Here is a 24,542-nt window from a genome sequence, read left to right as displayed (position 1 = left end):
GTTGAGGTTTAGTAACATTAGGTTGCAGTATAATAGTTACTGAAAGGCGGTGTGTTGTGTTTGCTGTCAACGTTCCTACAGCGTCTTTTTGTGCTGTTGACAGCTGAGTTGAATCAGGTTAAAGACAATTAAAATAGTCTAAACTGGAGGTAAAACATTTCAGAGCTGCTAAACTGGGGGCCGCACAGGAACAGATGATTGATGGCGTTTTCTCTTCTGACCTTATCCGGAGATAAATAATGACTTGTAGCTGCTAACTAGCGTTTCACGGTGAAGCACTAACATTGTGTTATTGTGCTAGGCTAATTTGTTTAGTTTGCAGGCAATTATGGTTTTAGGTACCTTCAATAGTTCTGAAACGACAGACAGGGATCGGTTACCTTCCTGTAAAATACGCCTGATATCTCAAAGTAACGCTACACTAAACACAGAGCTTTCTCTGTGGTCACCAACAGAGCGCAGACTCGTTGTAAACAGCATCGCGACTGCAGAGAGTAACGTAACGAAACGCGCAGACGGTGATATTGTGTTCTCAGATTTGGCGGGATAAAAGCAGACCGAAACAGTTAAGGTTAAGTTAGCTAACTACAATGTCCAAGATCCATCTGTACTCAAACTCTCACAAACTAATGTTACACAAGCACACCAAAAATATACAATACAATCATACTCAATATGAAAATACCACAAAAATATATAAGTGTAATGAATTAATATTCTCCTACCTCTTCCAACGCAGAAAAGTAAGACCAACAGCAACTTATCCGCCAAAATGAAGTCCTTAGACTTAATAAGTGGCAATGCGCATGGGTAGTAAGAACTTTAAAGAGTTCGGTCTAGACCTGCTCTATTTGAAAAGTGTCCTGAGATAACTTCTGTTATGAATTGGCGCTATACAAATAAAATTGAATTGAATTGAATTATTGTAATTTTTTCTTCGTTTGGGTTTTATGGCATCTGGCGTTGCATTACTGCCACCTTCTGGATGGTGGCAATATGTCAAGCCTAATTCACTTAACTTAATTTTTTTGTGATTAAACAACACATTCATATTTTTGTACAGCTACAGAGAGACATAATTACATGGACTTTATTAGAAAACAATATTTTAACTTAACAAATACATGTATTTTAAATAAAGTGAAAATAAATAATATAAAGTGGACAACCCACCTCATTCCTTTTTTTGAGTGCATGCAGGATTTCTTCCTTTCTTTTTTAATTAATCTATTCCAGGAAGTTTGAGAACAATGGTCTCTTCTTTTGCAGGAAATCCCTACCCACACCCACACACGTATGCACAGGTTTGGTTTTTATAGCAGTTGTAGCAGTTTTATCATATATAATTATATATATATATATATATATAATTATATATATATATATACACTGGTTATTGTGATTTCCATCCTCTGTATTGTTAATGCAGTGACCTTACTCAAAATATTTTTTAGTTTCTTGATATTTTCTGATAGATGATGTTGTATAACGTAAAGTTTGTATCTTCCTTACCAAGAGCATTGTACTTTGCTGCCCCACTTTCTGCTGAAAGAGAAAGTAACCATGTTCCGAGACTTCAGTTGGAAAAACATCAAACAATAAATGTGAGGGGAACCCCCCATTCCAGGGGAAATTACACCCTTGCACACATACTGCTAACCTGGAGCAGTGCAGTACAACCACAGTCTATTGTGTACACCACTGAACAGCTTGGAGGGAGTTGTGTGTGAATTCACAGGAGAACCACAAAGATCTCTGGTTCCAAACATAGTCAAAAACCTTTATTGTTATAATCATAGTATCAGTGAGACTTTCACACGGCAGCGTCTCCATTTTCCTCAAAACCATTTATATATGAGTTAATCATCAGTGTAAGAAACAATAGCTTCTTTCTTCCTTATTCTAAAAAATAAATCATCTAAGCAATGTAAAAAGACCCAGACACACACTGGCTCAATTGTAAAATGTCTCTCTTTTCAAATGTCTCTCGTGTTATCTGTTTTTGTTTTTGTTTTAGTGTTTCCACTTATTTACTGATTTTAAATCAATGAATATACTGTCAAGTGAACAGGCTATTTTCTGTTTAGGTCTTATCAGCATCCTGTTCCAACAAAAGCCCCATCTGCATTACAAGTACACATTTTAATAATAGACACGCAACTGTAACCTACTGTGTGTGTCATGTAGAGGACATACAACTTTGTCCGGATGCCATTGTGGCTATTTCGAGTACAATGCAGTCTTTTATGCTGCCTTGTCCTCCAATAATTTGGAATGAAATTACATATGATTGTGCAGCACTCTTCTGAAAACTGGATTTGACTTAACCAGTTTTCCCGATTTTTATGCATCAACCGATTCAATTCAATTCAATTCAGTTTTATTTGTATAGCGCCGATTCATAGCAGAAGTTATCTCAGGACACTTTTCAAATAGAGCAGGTCTCGACCGAACTCCTTATAACATTTACAGAGACCCAACAGTACCACCATGAGCAAGCACTTGGCAACGGGGGCAAGGAAAAACTGCCTTATAAGAGGCAGAAACCTCGGACAGACCCTTCGGCTCTAGGTGGGTGGCCGTCTGCCTCGATGATCAGGAAGCCATAAGAAGAAATACAGAGGAAGGCAAGTTGGAGTTCAAAGTAGACCAAAATCCCAGGCCCATTATCAACCCAGTATCATACTTGCAAATGTCCAGTCCTTGAATAGACTTACAGGTTAGATGCTTTCAGTTCTAAAACTGGGTGGTTATTTGTATAACAATACACACAATTGTAAGTGTGAGAAACTGACAGAGAACCTTCCTCTGTGGTCAGTTTCTGTGGAAATGAAACGAGCTACGTGTAATTGTCGTGGGTTGATGCTCTCTCTGGTGTGCATTAACTCATATACAGGTCAGGATGTGGTAGAACAGATGGCTGGAATGGCTGGACAGCAACCGTGCAGCTCTTTGATCTAACTAGTTCAAGCACAACAGGAAGAGGTATCTGCTTTTCCTTCAGTGACAGACAGCTCTCAACCACAAGAACACGCCGTGCTGCATGCTTGATGTCTGCAGAGGGTGGTTCTTCAAATGCAGCTGTACAAGAGTTTGATATTTTAAACTGTAAAGCATGATTCTTTCCTACGATACAAGGTCAAAAAGTTATTTACAGACTGCATATTTACCTGCACATTATTATTGCCCACCCCCCATATAAACTCTGACCCCAGTGAGGCCACCAAACCTAAAAGGTGGAAGTGCAGAATCATAATGGACCAACATCTTAAGCCATTGTCCTACAGTAGAAGAGAGCCACTACCAATGTGCCACAAAAGTCTTTCTAAAGTATCTGATGTGTGTTTTACTTTGTGAAAATAATATTACATCACAACCCCTGATATCTTACTTTAGGGTCGAGGACTCCATCTTCTTATCTCACTACATTAACTAGTTTTCTTTAACTTACTGTGCAAGAAAATAACCAGCCTACATATGACATTTGTTACTGATTATGCCTATTTTTGGTCTGCCTATATATTGACACTGTTTTATTGATGCTACCATTTTGACTCCCTTATATTCATTTAATATTTTTTCATTTTTTATATATCATTATAGAATAAATGTATGTTGAACATGGAATTGTTATTTTGTTTCAACTCTCAACTTTATAAGAGCTTCATGTTCAGGAAATCAAGCAGGACGCATGTGTTTGCTCTGAGTGCCAACTATTACTGCAAATACAGGCTCCCTGGTGGCTTTGTACCTAACATTAACTCTAAACTGTAACATCCTGTTCTGGCTGGAGCTTTTATTTATACCCATGGCAATAACTTAATTAAACAAAAAAGGGTTTCCATGGGGAGGATGATAATCTCAATGATGATGGGGTTTTTTATCTGATGTGTGTGTTTTTAATGTGTCGATAATATGTTTGTGCTGTACCACAAATTGTCTCTTGGAGGATGTTAGTGAGTTATTGCATTACTCTCTGTATCCTTCTCCTCCTTAAGGTTCTGCTCTGTAAGCTTTCTCAGTTAATGATCTGACCATTGTTGCTAATGCGACTGTCATCCTACCTTTCGGCTTTATTTGGTCACTATGTCTTCCTTTCTCTGACTCGGAGTGTGAGTCTCTGTCCTCAGGGGAAGATATTTGCTTCATCCCCGAACCTCAGGGTCGGTCCGTTAACATCAGTCCGTTAACGTCAGTACGTTAATCTGGTGACGATTCTGTAATGTGGTTTTTTGTGGATTTTTTTCATAGGTCTGGAAGATAGTTTATCCCAGATTGTAAAACACTCAACATTGCTTTTGGCATCTTTAGAGACACGATATGTGAAGTGTCCGCAACGTAGAGAAGAGCTTGATACCGTTGGCTGTAATATCAGATCATGCTCTCCTATGGTGGCTCTCTTTCGTGAGTATTAAGTCCTTAGCTGCCAAAACTGCAATGTACATTGAGAAATTCAATCAGAACTAGATTGGTCTATAATCCTCCTAATCGGCAGACATTTTATGGGTCATAAAACCATAGTCTGCTTTAGCTGCAGTTCCTTCTCCCACACAACCTCCCTCTGTCCAAGAACTGCTCTGTAAGAACTGTTAAAATCTCAGACTCAGCGGCCTGGATTACAAACTACCTCACCGACAGACCACAATATGTCAGGCTGCACAGCACCAGCACACCCCAAGGAACTGTATTGTCACTGATTCTCTCACCCTTTACACCTCTGATTTCTGTTTCAACTCCGAAGCGTGCCACCTACAGAAGTTCTCTGATAACTCCACCATTGTCGGCTGTATCACAGATGATAGGGAGGAGCAGTACAGAGACCTGATCGAGAACTTCATTGGATGGTTCGACAGAAACCACATACAGCTCAACACAGGAAAAACCAAAGAGCTGGTGGTGGACTTCCAGCGGACCAAGAGGACCCCCTCCCCAGTTGCGATTAGGGGGGAGAAGGTAGAGATGGTGGACACCTACAAGTTCCTGGGGGTGACACTCAACAATAAACTGGACTGGATGGATCACACTGAGGCCCTCTACAGGAAAGGACAGAGCAGGCTGTTTGTTCTGAGGAGGCTCAGATCCTTCAACGTGTGCACTCGGCTACTACAGATGTTCTACCAGTCTGTAGTGGTCAGTGTCATCTTCTTTGCTGTGGTGTGCTGGGGAGGAGGCATTGGGACCTATGGTGCCAACAAGCTGAGTATGCTGGTGAAGAAGGCCAGCTCGGTGGTGGGGATGGAACTGGACCGGGTGGAGGCTGTGACTGAGAAGAGGATGAGAGGGAAGCTTCTATCACCTCTCATCCTCTACAATGAGCTGAGGCTGTTTAGGAGCGCTTTCAGCCACAGACTGATTCAGCCTCGAGCCTCAAAGCGGTTTGGAGGCTTGTTTGTACCATCGGCCATCAGACTCCACAACGCCACAGCTCCCAGTACCTCCCACCCCCACTGACTAAGACTGGTTAAACACACAAACTATTATCTTATCTATGTACAGCTTAGTTTTTTAGTTATACACTGCTCAAAATATTTTGCACACCACTTTACTGCATATTACATATGGTGTATATATTTTCCATTTATAGTCTTATATTTACTAATATTCTTATTTTTTTATTCTTATTGTACTTTTAGACTTTTGTACTACATTCCCCTGTGCTGCTGTGTCTAACTTAAATTTCTACGCAGGATCAATAAAAGAACATTTAACTTATTATTATTATTATTACTATTATTATTATTATTGTCCATCGTCTGTAAAAACCTGCAGTCGGCATTTAAAGAGCCAGAAGTAGCAGAGGATCTTCTTTCCGAAGAGGATAAAAAGTAATGCCTGTAATTGTTAACATCACCCTTCTCCATCTTCACAGTAGGTTTCATGTATGGCTGAATGCCTTCAAAGTCATGCTACTGCCCCATTCGCAGCTTTTAATCTCAATCCGGTATAGGAGGTGTTGGGTTTATAAAATACAATTATGTATTTTTTCCCATGTCTGTGACATATTCTACATATATCTGGAGTTAAAAGTTGTCTTTTCTGGGAGGAGCTAAACAATCTTTGTGTCGGTCAGAAAACTGCAGTCGGAACAGACAGGATCATACCGTGATGTCTCTCTGTCTCTATTTAAGTCTGCGATGGACGAACAGATGCGGATTGTTTTCCTTTTTATTTGTGAGTATTGAACAAAATGACTGATAAACTTTGTCCACCTCACCTCGCTGGATGTCTGAAACTAGAGAGGGAGAGAGTAATGAGAGAGTCATTCAGTTAAACAGTGCTGATTGCACTGACACAGTATGAGACACAGAGAGGTCCGGACAGTTGTTGACGGTTGATAGTCGTTTGGCAAAGTTATTTGTGAAATTAAGTTTTCACAATATTTTGATCGATTGATGTTTAGAATTAAAGCTCGAATTGAACCGAACAAGTTATGTAAAGATGCAAATTTTACGTTCTCTGGATTTGCACAAACATGACGTTAAAGATACATTCAGTGTGTTAAAAGCATTCTCTCACGCTGTGACTTCAATGAAAGACTATTTAGACTTGTTCAGTTTGCAGTGTGTTAACCCAAAGTAAGAATAGTAGAGGTTATTTCTGCCAATAGATCCACCATCAGACAAAGAAAGACAAATAATCCTAAAACTAACAATACAACAAAAACTATATTAAAAAAGTTATTATTAGTCATTATAAAGCGTGTATAAATGCCTTATTCTGCATGACATGTTAGCCTTAAACTAAGGCACTAAGAAAACCTCCTAGTTACTGTTGACTGACAACAGAGTTTTTCCACCCAACTGTTTACTGTACACAGTGCCTGTTGAATTACTACTATTAACATTACATAATGTTGCTTTAAAGGACCAGTGTGTAGGATTTAGTGGCATCTAGTGATGAAGGTTCAGATTTCAACTAACTGAACACTGCTGGTGTCTGTATTTGACGACCTGGGAATGGGGAATGGGCTGTGAAGCGTGTAGGAGAAACTATGGTGGCAGCAAAACACGCAAAAAAGGCAAAAAGGGCAAAAAGGACAAAAGGCCCTGTCTGGAGCCGGTGATTGGTTTGTCTGTTTTGGGCTACTGGCAGATCAACATGTCATAGCAACCAGCTCGTAAAACACTGCAGGGTTTTTCCATCCAACTGTTTACTGACAACATTTATTTATTTCTTTTCTTTTATTACTTAATCAATCCCACAACGGGGAAATTCCCTTGTCACAGCAGCATTTACGTGAAATAAATAAATACAGATATAAAAAAAACTATGGTAAAGTGGTAAAGCTATGGTACGGTAACTACAACACTGATCAGGTGTTGTAGAGTCTGACAGCAGCAGGGATGAAAGACCTGTGGAACCTCTCCTTCTCCAACAGTCTGCTGCTGAAGGAGCTACTCAGGGACCCCACAGGGTCATATGGGGGTTAGAGGTGTTGTCCATGATGGATGTCAGCTTCACTAACATCCTCCTCTCACCCACTTCCTCTATGGAGAGCTGGCTCTCCTGATCAGTTTATTGAGTCTCTTCCTGTCCCTGTCCGTACTGCCCCCTCTCCAGCAGACCACAGCATAGAAGATGGCTGAAGGCTATCAGTCTTTTAAGCACTGCTGAATTACTGTATATGAATTTACTCTGGTCTTTCATTCATACAATACACAGCACCAATAGAGGTTTAATTGGGGCTGGCTCCTGGAATAAGCAGTAAGGGCAAATAAGGACTCCACAGGGAAAAACAATATGCAAATATTGAAGGTAAAAGCACCTTTCATCCTGTCAGTAAATGTCAGACCGAGCACGTTGGTTAAGGCACGCACTCTCTGGAATATTTAATGAGGTATAAGGAGTTTTTAAAGATTTAAATGTGTAAATTATTTTTTTGTGAAAAAAACACACATAATTGTCCCAAGCAGACTATTTTTATGTCTTAATACGTCTGGAGAAGATGTTTAAGTTCAGTATTCATATTATAGATATTAACATACTGCAATAGAGGCTACTGCTGTATATTAAAGGCCCAGAGTTTAGGATTTAAAGAGGAAAACAAAATGGTGGAAATGAATAGATCCATGGGTGGAAAGCCAGCTCATTAAGTGAATAATGGTCACAAGAAGTCATTATGAAAGAAAGACTGGCTGCTGCTAAAGTCTCCAAAACACAAGGATTCCTCCCACACTGCCAAAAGACAAATGAAGAAAACAAAGAAATTGGAATTTTAGGTATTTGCCGAATTTACGAGATGGGATGAATAATTAAGAATTTGACATAAACACTGTCTCACAAAATGTTTCCCCTAACTCAACAATTCCATCTTTTAAGGAAGTCTGGTACTTTTTGTCCCTGAATGACAAAGCAGTACTGTATATTGAGCTTACTGAACTCTGTTCCCCTATTGCCTTTTACTGTGAGTATTACCGTCAGTAATACAGTAAACAGTCTCTCTGTCTCTTTCTCTCTTTCTCTGTGTGCATGAGTGTGTGTCTGTCTCTCCTGTCAACATTGTCTGCACTAGGGCTGCACAGTAAATCACAATATTATCAAAATTGTAATATGCAAATTGCAGAAGCAGCAGTTTTAAAAAAACTGTGTGTTAAAACAGCATTATAATAGGGTGCACGGTAAAGTGCGACCCATGTATCCTGAGTCCTTGGTTCGGGTTCAAACCAAGCATCTTCACCTGTCCTATCAAATAATGGCATAAAAAGCAACAACCAAAAAAAAAAAACACTTATAATAAAGTTGTAAAGTGCTGCAGAGATGCCCTGACCTACAAATCTTGTTCTCCAGAGTTTAAAAAACATTTTTACAGACCCCAAAAAAATGTCACATCGTCATGGTTTTAATATTTCTTTAAAAATGACAATAATTGTGAAGCATATCGCAATATCTGTCAAAATAATTGCAATATGATATTTTTATCATATGATGCTGCCCAGTGTGCAAACTATACCACGGCTTTCAAGGGAGCTCACTTTTATTTCCTTCACAAGAGGATATATTTTCTGATTTTCTGAACTTAATGATATTGAGCTGTCACGCTTCAGTGGTGATGGCAAGAGCAGCAGTATCTTTTTTAAAGTCAATTACTGATGAGTCACCCTCAAGCACAAATCATACATCAATAGCAGCAAGTTCACACATAATCCATGATGGTGGAGATGCAGAAAAATAGAAAGGCATGCCAAAAGTAGCACATTGCAGTCATTCCAGGATGTTTCAATCGCAGCAATTAGCGCAAAATCAACCAATCCCTGTGAATTTTGTATTGTCTTATGTTATTGTCCAGTCACTGCAACGTTTCCGCAAATTTGCCCAATCATTGTATTTCCGCACAAAATGTTGAGTCATATATCACCAAACTCACTTCTTCGTTTCTAGTGTTGAAGATGCAGATGTGTTGAAGAAATGTATTCACTTTCTCCTGCAGTTTTATTGCAAAAAATGCCTGAAAACAACATGCATCACAATTTTCTAGAAAGGTTGTCGTGAAATCAGTCATTTTAGGCAGCAACAATCCTAAAAAAAACCTGCTAAATCCCCCCGAAATTTCATAAGCCATGTTTTCAGGAGAGCTCATGTCTTATTAAGAGGAGCTCACCCTGGCTCCCCTGTAGTTCCCACCCTGATGCAGCCCTGGTCTGTACATGTTACATAATTATGTGTGCTGCTTTTATATTGTATTGTTGTCAGCCTATGTGTGATTATTGTGTGTGAGCATTCAGGATGTTGCTGATACTTCTAATTTAAATGAATGAAGGAATGTTAAATGTGAGTTTTGTGTATGACATGCAAGGATTAAGGCCACTTTATAGATTGCAGGAATGTTCTTGCTACATTGTCGTATATGAAACGGTTGGCATGGTGCCCGAATAAAACAAATAATAGTTTTATATATTTCTATATAGTTAAACTATAGTTGATAGCAAGAAACAAGAAAATCTTCCTTATGGCTGTTAGAGCCAGGGTGCTCGACAGTTGACACCAATAATCTAACAGGCAGGATATCAGTCTGTAACATGAAAGTATGAATATTTTTTATATGTGTCGTGTGTGTAAAATGGTCCAAAAGAAGAATTAACCCCTTAATACCCAGTGACAGGTTAAAGGTCACACAGATGAAAAACTATGAAGTCAGGGGCATTAAAGGTGCATTTTTCTGCGTTGGGCTATCAAACAGCCCAATAATGGCATTTATGGTACTTGCTGCCTGAGTAGCATTGACACATACTTCACATCATGTGTCCTGCTCAAAGAAAACAAAGTGTTTGGTGCTTTAATTCAATTCGATTACATTTTATTTGTATAGCGCCAATTCATAACAGAAGTTATCTCAGGACACTTCTCAAATAGAGCAGGTCTAGACCGAACTCCTTATAACATTATTTACAGAGACCCAACAGTACCACCATGAGCAAGACTTTGGCGATGGCGGCAGGCAAAACTTCCCTTTAAGAAGCAGAAACCTAGGACAGACCCCTTCGGCTCTAGGTGGGTGGTTGGAGAGAGAGACTTTAGCCGTGCCCAGTGTGGTTGTAGGTGTGACAGAAACAAACATAATGCAAAAACCCTGCAGCCGCTGTGGCTGCAGCTACAAGTCAAAGTGTAACAGAGCTGTTTGTTGCAATGTTGTTTCATCAAGAAAGTTTTAACTCTGTTTGTGCCTTTGAAATATATCTAAGATGCATTTATTGTAAATGTTTAGTTTGAAACATCCAGTATCAGAAGGAGAGAAAATGTGTGGCTCTCTACTGATCTCTGTGGAAATTTTATACACATGGGTAGGCCTACAGTGTTGTATAAGGCTGTGATAATTATTATTCACTGTCAGTGGGTCAGCTCCACATTGTACATCTCTGCTAACTGTTGTTTCTCTCTGTGTTTTACAGTGATAAGCTCATCTGCTACTGAGAAAGTGAAGAACCTGACAGGCACTGAGGGAGGATCCATCACTCTACCTGACCCTGTGGTGAAGGAGGGATTTCTCCTCTTTGGAGGAAAGACTGTTGCTATGGTGATTAACGGGAATTCCAAGATATATGAGGGAACTTTGAAGGACAAAGTTCTGTGGGACAAAAGCACTGGACTGTTTACAATCACAGGACTGCAGAGGAACGACTCAGGGATTTATGTTATTGACCCTAAAACAGGAATCGCGTCCACTACAACCTATCAACTCACAGTGTATGGTGAGTCATATTTTTTACCTTTGGTTATTACTTTTTTACCAGTTTCTACCAGTTATCATGGTCCCACAGATGTCTTCTGATCTCTACTGTCTAAGTCTTTTTAAAAAAAATAAACTTTATTGAAATTTTACATGAGAATATTACAAAAACCTGTTATAAAAGGTCTTATAGGAATGTTCCTGCTACATTGTCGTATATGAAACGGTTGGCATGGTGCCTGAATAAAACAAAAAATAGTTCTATATATTTCTACATTAAACTATAGTTGATAGCAAGAAACAAGAAAATCTTCCTTAAGGCTTTTAGTGCTCGACGGTTGACACCAATAATCTAACAGGCAGGATATCAGTCTGTAACATGAAAGTATGAATATTTTTTATATGTGACGTGTTTGTAAAATGATCCAAAAGAAGAATTAACCCATTCATACCCAGTGACAGGTTAAAGGTCAACCAATTGAAAAACTATAAAGTCAGGGGCATTGAAGGTGCATTTTTCTGGTCCTGGGTGGTGGAGTCAGGAGGTTTGCATCGGATGAGCGGAGGCTACGGGATGGATTGTGGCGATGCAGCAGGTCAGTGAGGTAGGAAGGGGCCTGGTTATGGAGGGCTTTGTGTGTGAGGAGGAGGATTTTGAATTGAATACGTTGAGAGACTGGGAGCCAGTGGAGGCCCTGGAGGACTGGGGTAATGTGGTCACGAGTGCGGGTGTGGGTGAGCAGACGAGCAGCAGAGTTCTGGATGTACTGGAGTTTATTTAAGGTTTTGGATGGTGTGCCGTACAGGATGCTGTTGCAGAAATCGATTCTGGAGGTGATGAAGGCATGGATTATTATTGATCACTGTCTGCTTTATAACCATAGACTTGTATTCGACTACTTCAAACATACAATACCTATAATAACTTGTAGAACTCATGTAGAACACCCCACCACTAACATAGTGGATTAAGCTGGGATTTTCCAGTTATCCTGGCTGAGTTCAGCCATGACTTGGTCTCATGAAAGTTTATGTTCTAAGTTATTCTGATCAGCTAGCCAGACCAGGCTATCAACCAGGTCTGATGAATCCTCGTGCCTTATCCAATATGTTTTTTACACTAATTTCATGTTCTTACGTCTGTATTTGCATTATTTTTATTAGACTGTATTAAATACTACAGGTAGGCTGCATACTACTGTTATTATTTGAACAATGAAATACCACAGGTAGGACTACTGACATTCAGTTAAGTAGCCTACTGTTATTATTTTAACATTGTGACCAAAGATATTTTATAATTATTCCTGTCATATTGTTACTGTTATATTGTGTTCATGAACACTATATATAGAGGCCTCTGATATTAAAAGCCGCAGCTAGCGAATAAGTAAAAAACCTTTCATCACTTTGTGCGCCCCTATATCACCGGGTAGAGTGTGCCCCCCATCTACCAAGGTCCTTAACGCAGTGGCCAGGGGTTGAGTCCAGCCAGCCTGTGGCCCTTTGCTGCATACATCCACTCTCTCTCTTTCTGTCCCCATGCCTGTCTACCTCTGGCTGTTAGTATCCATTAAAAGCATAAAAGACAGAAAAAAACATAAAACATAAAAGTTTTCATCACTTCAAAAATCACATTTATATATTTAACATACTCAAAAATGTTTCAAAGATTGTTTCTAAAATAACTTCATAAAACAACAAACTAATGTCCTGAGTAACATATTAACATGTTAACCTCCACTATTCGCTTTTAAGGCAAAGTATACAACTGTTCATTTGTGCAAAGGGCAGGTACCCCCTTAAATGCTATAATTGTGATGGTTTCAGTTAAGAGCAGTTGTTAGTAGCCTATGAATGTTAGTAACAGTCTGTCTGATATTATATGCCCCGCTTTATCTCTCTGTTCTACCACAGACACACACACACACACACACACACACACACACACACACACACACACACACACACACACACACACACACACACAAACACAAGATAGGCCTATGCTTTACATAAGTTTGCATTTTGTAAAGTTTCAGGGTTTAATATGACATTTATTCCATTTCAACATCAGTAAACCTGTGATCAACTCTGTGGGAGCTGTGAACGTGCATTTATCCAAATTACTTAAACCTGACTTGTGAGGCTTGACCTATCCTGAATTAAAGCATTCAGGCTTAATAGGTTTCATGTAGGCCAAACCAGGCTGAGGAACCAGGTTTAAGTAATTTGGACACATTGGTTTCCATCTCCAATCTCCATAGTAACTTCTGTGCTTTATGATTCTAGAGTGAGGTGTGTTATTGCACAATGATTATTGCATTAGAATGAATGTAAGTATTGCACTAGAATTAATGATGTTTATAAATCTTTAAAAGACAAAATGTTCCTTTGACATCTATTATCTTTATGTGTCACCTACCATATTCCATCTCAGTTTCCTGCTTTTTGAATTGGCAGTTTCCGTTACACGATGCTTCAGCCCACAGAGAGGAAACAGGAAGTCTGATTGGACAGATTCTTGCCAACACATAACCGGTGGCCAATCAGAGCTCCTGCTGCTGCTCTGTGGGTTCTGTGGGAGACTGCTTACACAACTTTAATTATGTAAACTTACATTTTGCAGTAGCTTGCTGGTAGTTCAACTATATTCATGTTTACAAAAAGGTTCAGTTATAGTGATTCAATACCTTTTTGCCATTTTTGTGTCGTTAACTACTCATGCTGCAAACTATTTTTTTATTTTTATTTATTTATACTGTAATTGAACCCACTTTGCCCTCTTTCTTTCATCCTAACTGATGTGAGCATGCCCAGGCTATGTATTCATTGGACAGCCACCAACAGCTTGACCTTTGTGTAGTGCATGTGCAAAAGGTCAGGTGTTGGTGTGCTCACACGGCATCACCATCATAGATAAACTTCCTGAATCTTAGAGGAAGAATCACCATGGCGACACTTAAGCATGACACTGACTAGCTCCACCAACAAAACTAAAATGTTTTAACTTGTTAGCTACAGTATGCTTGCACTTTACATGAATACAGAGGCATTTTATGTTTTTTGGTCTAGCTTACATGTGAACAAGTGGGCACGTTTTGCAGTTAACTCAGTTCAGTAACTTTTTTGCTAAGATGAGCCATTTTTTTCTGATGTTGTCCTCTATGCAAGGAAAATGAGACGGAAATACAATGACAACATCTACCCTTTCTGGTGGTTGTATAAGAATGTGTCTGTGACAAAGGTCCAAGAAAATATGACTTAAATGTGTACCTGTGGCGCAACTAGGGGCCATATGAGTTGAGCCATATGGGGGGTAAACTGACCATCCAACTTTTTAAGTAAAAAAAAACAAAAAACAGCCCTATCTACAGCATAAACAATATTATATTTAATTTTTGTAGAGTTTTTGTTCAGTAGATCCTCCTAAATGTTACACATCCTTTAATAGCAGCAGGTTATAAACAACATAAAACCAACCAAATAGTTTAATATTCAGAATATTATTATTATTATTATTATTATTATTTTGTAATTCCTAATTTTGTTAAACAGCTTCACCACTTTGAACTTTGCCAAACCACCAGTTAGTCATAAAGTTAGTTTCAATATAGAGACAGGTGTCAGTGTTTTATGGTGCATTCAGGTGGGATAGGAATTCCCACTGGATCCCTCGCCGTTAGGTGCTTGTAACAGAAACCTGTAACTGTTTTCCAGAGACTTTTATGTAGTTATTGTTTAGGACAGTATTTATGTATGTGTGGTAGAGCCATCCTCAGCTGAGCAAAACAAATCATTGTTGAATTATTAATGAGGTAATGGATAAACAGGCATATGTTAAGCTAGTTTGCGCATAATAGCATTCATTAGTTTTTCATTTTTAATTTAACAGTCTGTTGCAGGTCTCTTCATTTCCATCATTAGTCAGTCGTGTTTTTTTTTAAATTATTTATTTAATCAACATGAATTAATGTTTATGCTGGACTATGCTGGTTTATGGCAACGAGGCAGTACAGTGATGCGTATGTGGTAAATTGCTGCTGTGAATGTGCTGGTCTATTGTTCTGGTTGTCTGTGTATGCATCCTTTTCATATAAAAGTGTTAGACTGAGGAAGGTTAGATAACATTTAAGCATGTGGAACCACAAACATAACGCTTGTTTCACATGTGTGGGTTTACTTTCTGTCAACACTGTAGCAGGAACTGGCCTTCTGATTATATTAAAGATTATTTAACCCTGTTGTTACTGTTTGCCTACAAACTGCATCAAAAATGTTCTTCTCGTGATATCATACTGTAGGAAGAGATATTGCTACATTGGCCAATACTTTTGGGAGCAAAACTAAAGAATGCGTGTCTGAGTTGTTTCCACCAATGTAGGGAACGTAGTGGTGCACAGTCAGAGTGAGACCAGTTGGTGGTATGCTCCCCCTTACAGAAAAAACTGAATGTCCCATGTTTCCCAAGTGATCACATGTAGAAAGATATCACATGAGAATTTTGCATGGGCTTCACACATGATACCACAAAAGTGTTCTTAAACCATGTTTCACAGATCATGTGTTTCTTTTCTGTAAGGGGAAACTTTAAAGAAGAAATCACAAAATTAGTCTTTAGTCATTGCTTTCTATTATTCTGACTCAAAACAGGAAGTGAAATCAGTTAGGTAATTAAATAGAAGAACATGTATATTTTACAGTGACTGAAATGCATCCAGATGACAGAAAGCCACATCCGCTTTCATGGAGTACTCCAGCCAGTCCGTCTGGTAGCAGGTAGCAAGAAAATATCTCTTCTTACTTGTACGTTAGGGGTGCAGATTGACCTGTTTCGGCATATTTTCTCCTACATCATCCATAGGGGTGTCAGGCCCAACAGCACCGTCAGCCCAGAAGGATGTAGCATTAAGAGGAGTGTTAGGAGAATCTGCTAACCTTCATTAACCCTTGGCCACAAACTTGTTTCTGTTTATCGGTGTTGGTGACTGAAGTTGGGAGGCAGTGCCCCCTGGTACCGGCTGATGGAGCCACCCACAGTAATGACCTTTTTCTTCAGACATGTATTTACAGAAGGTAAAGGCTTAATTTAGTCACTTTTGTTGTCAGTTTCTGTAAATTACTGGAACTGGGAGGCAAAAGTCTCTGCATAGCTCTTGAGCCGTTCATCCTATCAACTTCAGACTTGGTGGGTGTAATGCTGACGATCCGTGGGAGTGCAGTGCTGAATTTGGTGCAGTTGTTGGCACTATAACAACATATGTTACATTTGATTATACATACAATGATTGTGTATGTGGTAGGTCAGTGAGACTAGTTGATGGCACTGTATCATCATCTAACTATGAAGGAATAATTCCAAACAGGCATTTTAACAGCACTCCCAATGGGCAACGCTGCAAACAGCAATACCAGGAGCCCATTTACCCGTTATGAACTAACGGCACTCTACTGGTAAAATAAGGTTCAACTCCTCACATTTGAATATAATATGAAATATCGATATATACTCTGTGATAGAAAAGGGGTCCTTTATGGAAAACGGTTGGGAACCACTGGTCAGGGCAAGGAAAAAGAAACAGAAATACAATGACAACATCTACCTTTTCTGGTTGTCTTATATGAATGTATCTATGACAAAGGGCCAGGAAAATGTGACTAAATATGAAAAAAGAAGTGTAGGTAGTCGCTTCCCACTCCCCCTCCAACTGACTGTGGTTTCTCGAAACGTGAATGAAAACATGAACGGCCCTATCAGGAGTCAGAGTTTGGTTTGCATGTTCTGGGCTACTGTAGAAACATGGTGGTTTACATTGGTGGTCACCATGGAAGGCGATGCGCAGCATTTGTAGATAACTTGCCTATTCTGATAATAAAACCTCCTAAATGTTACACACTGGACCTTTAAACAAAATAAAATCAACCAAATAAAGTTTAATATTCAGAACATTACTTCAGAACTCTTAAATTGTGTATTTGGAAACCTTTTTATTGTTCTATTGTTCTGGTTCTCTGTGTCTGCATCTTGTTGATAGATATTTTTCTCAGGTTTTGCTCATAAAAAGAGTAAATGGCCTTGTTAGAAGGTTGGAGAACATTTCTTGGAAAGGATGTGTAAACAGTAGGATGTGTGGAACCACAAACTTAACACTTGTTTCACATGTGTTACTTTCTGTCAAAATTGAAGCAAGTAACTGGCTTTGTCTTCTGATAATGTAACTGTTTTATTTAATATAGTTGTTACTGTTAGCCTACAAACTTTGCATCAAAAATGATGGCCATCATTGACTTCTCATTAATTGATATCATACTGAAGGAAATGATAGCTTATAAATTGGCCTTAAAAGAAACTAAAGGATTACATAAAGTCCAGTGGTGGATGCAGGCGAATCGCCTCCCAGACCTGTTTCTTGCTATATGTAGACTATGCAGTTGCATAAGGCCCCTAAAGCAACTAAGGGGGCCCAAAGCTGCCATTTTAGCCATAGACTGCAGGCAATAATAATTTTTTTTTCAAAGGCTGAGTCTTTGTTTTAGCGGACATGGGTTTGAATCTGAGCTGTGGCCCTTTGCGTTGTGTTGTCCCCTCTCTCTCTCAGCCTTTCCTATCACTCTTTAGCTGTCCTATCAAATAAAGGCAAAAAGCCCAAAAGATACATACATATTTAAAAAAAAAAAAAAAACTCAAAGTGTCAAAATCTAAACTCACCACGGCATTACGTATTGAATTAAAGAATGGAAACTTTAAATTTGTAAAAGCATTATACCCTTCCTAGCACTAGTTAATTCGTAATTATACAGGCTACTCATAAATAATAAAGTTGAATTATTATGAAATCAGTGATTTTAAACAGCTGAATTTGATCCTTAACTGAATAAAATGAAACCCTAAATGTTTCTTCTGCTCTCATATTCAAAAGTAACAGTTTGAATATTTTAATTCAAGTTTATTTAAGGGAATTGTTCCATAACCATGGAAATGGAAATTACATTTTGGCCTTAAATTAAAAGACATAAAGGAGATACATGTAAATTTATAATAGCATGTGTTTAGATTATGGAATGACTCCAAACTCCACTGAGAAAACTGACATTTTAAAAAGGATTTTATTATAACTAACTATTACAGTGCCTGTACAATAAATAAAAAAACATTTAACTTTAATATTGTTAAACAGGGTGGTAACATGGAAACAAAGAGGCTAGATTTGAAAGCATTCATCAAAACCCCTCCAAAGCCATTTCCCCAACTCACGAACACGCAGTGCCTGAGAGGAGTTAACATATCCTACCTTACCTCACATCTCATTCATACACAGTTCTACATACCACATTGTAAATGACAAACTGCCCCCAAAACAAAAGTAAACTAAACAAACATAATTACCTGTCCCTCTGTTCTCGCCATTGTTAAAAAGCCACATCGATGTTCACTCAGGTCGGACCTATTGCTTTATCCAAACCTTTTTTTTTTTTTTGTAGACTTATCTATTTTTGTGTTTCTTTGCTCGCTGTGTTTAGCTGTGCCAACTAAGTATAGGTGGAACCATACATTCTGGCTGCTCTTTCTCTGCCATTTTTGTGCGACTAGCTCGTAGCTTTGGCACTATATACCTGGCTGGCTTGTGGAAGACTTTCAAATTCAATGTCTGAACACACCTTAATGTAGCTATGTGTATGTATGTATATCTGAGCACCCAGTATTACAAGCTGCATTCTATGGCACACAACCATTTTATTTTTTATAAAAAGTAATATTCTGAAAATGTTCCCCTGCTGACTTTCACTGGGAGGAACACAAAAAGAAAGTCATTACCATTTATGAACAGAAAGTATAAGTGGAGTTAAGTCATACAGAATTTTCAGTCATATTTTCTCATTTTTAATCTCTACCATTTTCTTCTCCAGAACCCGTCCCTCCTCCTGCAGTGAAGTCAGTGAATGTGAGCACTGAGAGCTGCATCCTGCTGTGTTGGGTGGAGAAAGCTGAAGGGACGACACTGCTGTGGTACAAAGACGAGGAAATAGTGAACCAGAGCAGCTCCGCTTTCTCTCTGCCTCTCACTGTACTCAAGCAGGATTTCAACTCCTCTTACAGATGTGTGTCTGCCAACCCTGCTGAAAAGAAGACTGCTCTAGTCAATGTTAGCACAACCTGCAGTGGACAGATCAGCCCAGCCAACAATAAACGGCAATGTAAGACTAATTCTTATTCTAAATTCTTATATTTTAAAAGCCCTTGTCATTGACACTAACTGTGTTTTGTTTGACAGATTTGGCTGCAATTGTAATCCCCATCATATTAACTGTGATTGTTGTACTTGCTGCCTTAATCGTCAGGAGTTTGAACAAAAACAGGACCACAACCACACACACACAAGGCAGGTATTTGTCCTTTTAATCTCACTTTAATCAGTTGAATGCATACATTTGTCTATAGTTTTTGTTATATTTATCTCTAAACTTTTCTAGGACTATACTTTTATATAAAATAGAGATCTTTTAGACGTAGATGCATGCATTGAAACATTGTGGATCAATCAGTTTGTTATGGCCTCATTAGATCATTTGTTAGGTTCTTGTTTGTATAACCTGCTTTGAATGTGTCAGTAACCATTCCATGCAGAACAGCTGAAGTAGAGAAGAGTGTGTGCTTTGTTCTGGCTGTGGGTATGTGAGTGATTGTGCATCACCTGCATAGCTGGTATCATCTTGCAGTATTACTGTGAACGTCTGACACTGGAATGACATTGATACTCTTTATACCTGCTGTCTTGTCAACTCAGAGGATCTTTTTGTTGTATTCAGTCCCATGGCGTGATCAGGGAATAGCTGGTACTTTCCACATTTGACTATGGTGAGAATGTAAATTGAGCTGAGTGATAAATTGCTTTTGCATGACATTATTGGGTTGTTAAAAAGGCCTTTGAAGAACCTAACCTCCCTGAGTTTGGTTTTCTCTGGTTCTTTCCATGTCTTACTAATCAGAATGATTTTTTTAGATGTTCACCTTATCTTTGTTTTTTCCTGTGATTTTATCCCTGAACTGTTTCTCTTCTCTACATAAAAACATAAAACAGAGGGAAGTCTGGCCTGCCTATAGTCATTAAACTTGTAATGTTTAGATTTAAGAAACAGAATGAAAAACATCACCTGTGTCAGAGTCACCTGTGTTATTTGTGGTGGATTTGCAGTGCTGTAACACCCCCATTACATTGACCTTTCTCGTGACACGCAATCATATTTCACAAGTGTCATTGTCAGGTAACCATAAATAGACGTCACCTGAGACATTTGAGCAAACAGCCTATGCTGTCATTTTGCTTGTGAGGGCAGTCTCAAACAGAGCACACAGCTTCCTGCCTATTCTTTAATTTTCACAGCATCTATGCCATCTCGTCTTCCTGCCTTCTGGGAAGGCTATGAAATACAGAGAAATTTACCAGGCGGTGATATGATTAATCAGTATTGTGTGACCTTGCTTGGCAAGGACTTGAATTTAACTGATGTTAATTTCTATGTAAAAGTCTATCTTTAAATACATAGAAATGTAATGTTCAAATAATTACATAGTCATCCAAAATAAACATAAGACACGCAACAAGACTTCACATCCATCTGCATTCGTTTTAGTAACCCCCGTTCTTTCACACAGTGAGAAAACATGTCAACATACCCTGGGTAATTTATCACATGGTATTTCCCAAATTCCAATGTTACTGCAGCTCTGTAACTGTTGACTGTGGGAGGATAGCTTCTGCTTGAGGCCTTAGTGTACTTTGAGAGCAGATTGAAAACACACACACACACACACACACACACACACACACACACACACACACACACACACACACACACACACACACACAAGCTCTTGGTTTAGTTTGTGTATGTTTGCTTAACAGGATGTTTTATTTAAGCGTTTACTGGATCACTAGCTTCGCTTTCCTGACGCTAAAAGGAGCATATGATGCAGATAGAGTTACTATAGAGATGTGTGTGCATGAACATTTGTCACTCTGGAAACATTAAACAAATGGTTTTGGCCTCATATTTATTTGGAGGGGTATATTGTATATACCTATAACTGTTTCTCCTATGTTCAATCCTTTCTTTTCCCTTGGTCATCGGACGGTGAAGGTTTTAGTTCTAAAATCCTTGATGTCAACAAGCAAAATGTAAAAAAAACATTTACTTAACAAATTCCTGTCTAGTTTCAGGACACAGCTCAGGAAAAATGTCTAAGTAACTGCATCTTGTTGCAGTCCATTTCTTGTAGATTTAAGCACTGCTTTCTATACCATAGATCATCATATATCATTAGCTTGTCTGATGAAGGGGGTATGGATATCTGGATCTAGCTCTTAAATGGTTTTCTTCTTATTTGTCAGTTGTTCTCCTTTGACTTGTGGAGTTCCTCAAGGGTCAATCCTGGGTCCTGTCTTAAGCTCCCTTTACATGTCAGTCCAGTGTGTAGGATTTAGAGGCATCAAGCTATGAAACCCTTTGAGTCAACCAAGAAATTGTGTTATCTTTACTGTAGAATGAGACCTTTTTATCTATAGAGGGAGTGGATTGCCTTCCATGGAATCCTACATGTTGAACCGCCATATTTCTACAGTTAGTTGCAATCTGCAAGTTTACCACCAGTTGCGCTAATCCTACACACTGTACCCTAATGGAAAACTTTGCCAACTACAAACAGTTCTTATCCTTCATCAATTTCTCATCATCGTTTTTTTTTTTTTTTTGCTCCTTTCCGTCACCTCGACCATTGTATTTTTGTCCATTACAACAGCTCGAACTAAGTCATCCATTGTTTTGTCTCCTAACGTAACTATTGGAATGCAATGTATTCTTGTTCGACTACGGTGTAACACAGTGAGTTACTGTGTGTACTGAAAACTGTGAGTTAACCAAGCTTATTGAATATTTAGTTCAAAGTCTTCTCATTGCGATTAGTTTGGTAAACTGAATTGAAAACTGGTATTGAATCACCGACTGTATTGGAGTGGAAGTGTGATGGACAGTCAAAAGTGGCTGTCTGGCTATGTATTCTTTTTTTTTTGAGGCCTTGCCCTGATATTCTTTAACAATTTTTGCTAGTCCTTGATTTAATTATTTATTTAGAGGCTTTTGTTGTATTTTTATTATATTTTTAACTGTGAAGCACTTTGTCACCATAGTTTTGAAAAGTGTCATATGAATTAAGTTTTACTTCATTATTTATTTAGGTTAAGATTTAATGTTGTGTCTCTTACTCTTTATGTCTTTGTAGATTCAGAGAGACACACAGAGGTGCTGTATACTGACATACAGATATTGGGAGACAGAGGGAGTCAGGTTGGTACTCAAACACAACCCAGATGATGTTTAATGGCATTGATAATCCTGTTCCTAAGCAATGCTTTTATTAGCAGTGTTTGCTTGGTTATACGCACAGTTAATCATGTTTACTGAGGGAGGCGGGATGGGAGGGGAAATTCCAGCCAGCTGTCTCGTGGGAAAGCAAAAAACATTTCCATTAACATTTGCAAGCGTTACAAAGCTTAGATGGTTTGATCATCCAAAAGACAGAACACAACCAGATCAATTAAATGTATTAACAGTTTTTGTTTCTTGTACAGGTACAGTTAAACATTCACACACATCACATTAATGTATATTGTATCTTACTTTTATGTCCTGTCCACTAGACGCTAAAGCTTCACAGGGAGTCACAAGGCCTTCTTGATTTTAAGGGGTGTAGGAAAACTTAAAAAAATATACTCAGGTGGCCTATAACTCAGCATTTGGTTCACTTCAGTGAAGAAAAGTAAAAGCGAAGTTTTCTAATGGCTAAACATCAGAGAGAACAAAACACTAAATTTGTCAAAAAAGAAGCCTATTAAGTATGTATGTATGTTAAAAATATATAAATATTCAAATAACTAACAAATACAGACAGAGTTGTATGAAAAGTTTCTAAAATGATCTCTTATTTATTTTGAGCGGATTATAGGAAATAGTCCGCTCAAAACTCATCCAAATTTACTTTTATTATGTGATGTTATGGTGTTCCCTATTTGTGTTCATTGTACAGTTTATCAGTTGCTCTGTACTGTTATTGTTATGCTTTGAATTGGTATAAAATATCTATAAATATGTCACTTAGTCAGGCGTTGTCACTTTACTCAGTGATAGTAAAGGGGTCCTTTGAGGAGAAGGGTTGAGAACCACTGCTCTATAGCCACACCTCCTGCCAGATGGTTGACTTTCCAGTAAGAATTACTCCCACTTTAATAACTATGCCATTGCTCCTTCCTTTCTTTGTGTTTCTCATGCAGGGAGCACATTTACCAGATTCATCAGAACCTGCTGACCGTTCCAATCTAACAACAGTCTATGATAAACTAGAGGCTCATCGGATGCTTGATTCATATACTGAAGGTTAGACACTGCGGATCATGTTCATGACTAAACAATGGACTGCCCATATACACGAGAATGATTCCAATATTGTCGCAGTTTGTAGGCAATACAAAACTTATGCAAACATTTCAAGGTCGTACAGCGATTTCAAACCAAACTGTGTTGTCAAAGCTCTCAGGTATTAAAGATGTAGGTGTATGAAAGCAGACCACTGGCAGTAGCTCCTTCAAACTTGCTACATTTATTTCAATATGTTTTTTTTCCGGCTTTATTGCTAAAGAAATCGTTGAATAATGTCTGATTGGGTTTGAGTTTAAAGTTCCAAATTTGTTTAAATTGGTCCATTGTATGTACATATGTATAAATAACATATATATGGTTATTTATTTTCTTATCTTTTCAATGTGTGTACAATGTACTGCATTTCAAAAATCATTTAATCGACCTTGTGTTGAAATAAATAAATGTCTTTGACTCCTTGTGCTATCTATGAGCCAGATGATATTCATCCTACCTACCTGTTTAGAAGAAGAACTGGTGCATTAACAATGTTCCTCTGCATAAGTGTGAAAGACAATATGATGCTGATGGAAAATGTAAAACAATACAATGCCGCTTATTGAAATTAATTACACTTAACGTAATCTCCTCTCTGTGGTGTGTTCATTTTATATTCTACATATTTTCCTTCTTTTTACAGTGTCCAAAAAAGGAACTATTTCTTTTACTATTTTTGAGAGGGCAACAAAGTAATTTGATGGTAGGAGAATTTGATGCTGTAGAGGTTGAAAAGCTCTCTGTAACTACCATCTGTTGTTCTTGTGAGATAGCCTGCAGGTAGGTGCTGTTGATGTACTAAAATGGGTTTCATTCATACAAAGGAGCGCCCATAGAGTACATCATGTCCTTGTAGACACAAAAGCTAATCTTAAAGCTGCAGTAGGCAATGTTTATAAAACAACTTTTC

General features: G+C 38.4%; 1 protein-coding gene across 2 annotated transcripts; it reads left to right on the top strand.

Moving 5' to 3' along the window:
* The first annotated feature begins 6,010 nt into the window (after positions 1-6,010).
* Positions 6,011-24,224, top strand: LOC127355354 (SLAM family member 8). 2 transcript variants are annotated; one of them, XM_051386158.1, is made up of 6 exons: positions 6,011-6,171; positions 10,887-11,186; positions 19,073-19,360; positions 19,438-19,545; positions 22,443-22,507; positions 23,491-24,224. In XM_051386158.1, the coding sequence occupies exons 1-6, from the start codon at positions 6,135-6,137 to the stop codon at positions 23,596-23,598; spliced, it is 906 nt and encodes a 301-aa protein (XP_051242118.1). In that variant the 5' UTR covers positions 6,011-6,134; the 3' UTR covers positions 23,599-24,224. The 2 variants fall into 2 exon arrangements, with proteins under 2 accessions (XP_051242118.1, XP_051242119.1); XM_051386159.1 differs by having other exon boundaries at positions 19,438-19,549.
* The last annotated feature ends 318 nt before the right edge of the window (positions 24,225-24,542 follow it).

The sequence above is a fragment of the Dicentrarchus labrax genome, unplaced genomic scaffold (genome assembly GCF_905237075.1).
Source record: "Dicentrarchus labrax unplaced genomic scaffold, dlabrax2021, whole genome shotgun sequence".
Lineage (NCBI taxonomy): Eukaryota > Metazoa > Chordata > Actinopteri > Moronidae > Dicentrarchus > Dicentrarchus labrax.
Note: the sequence above shows the minus strand (reverse complement) of the source record. Positions and strands in the feature narration are given on the sequence as shown.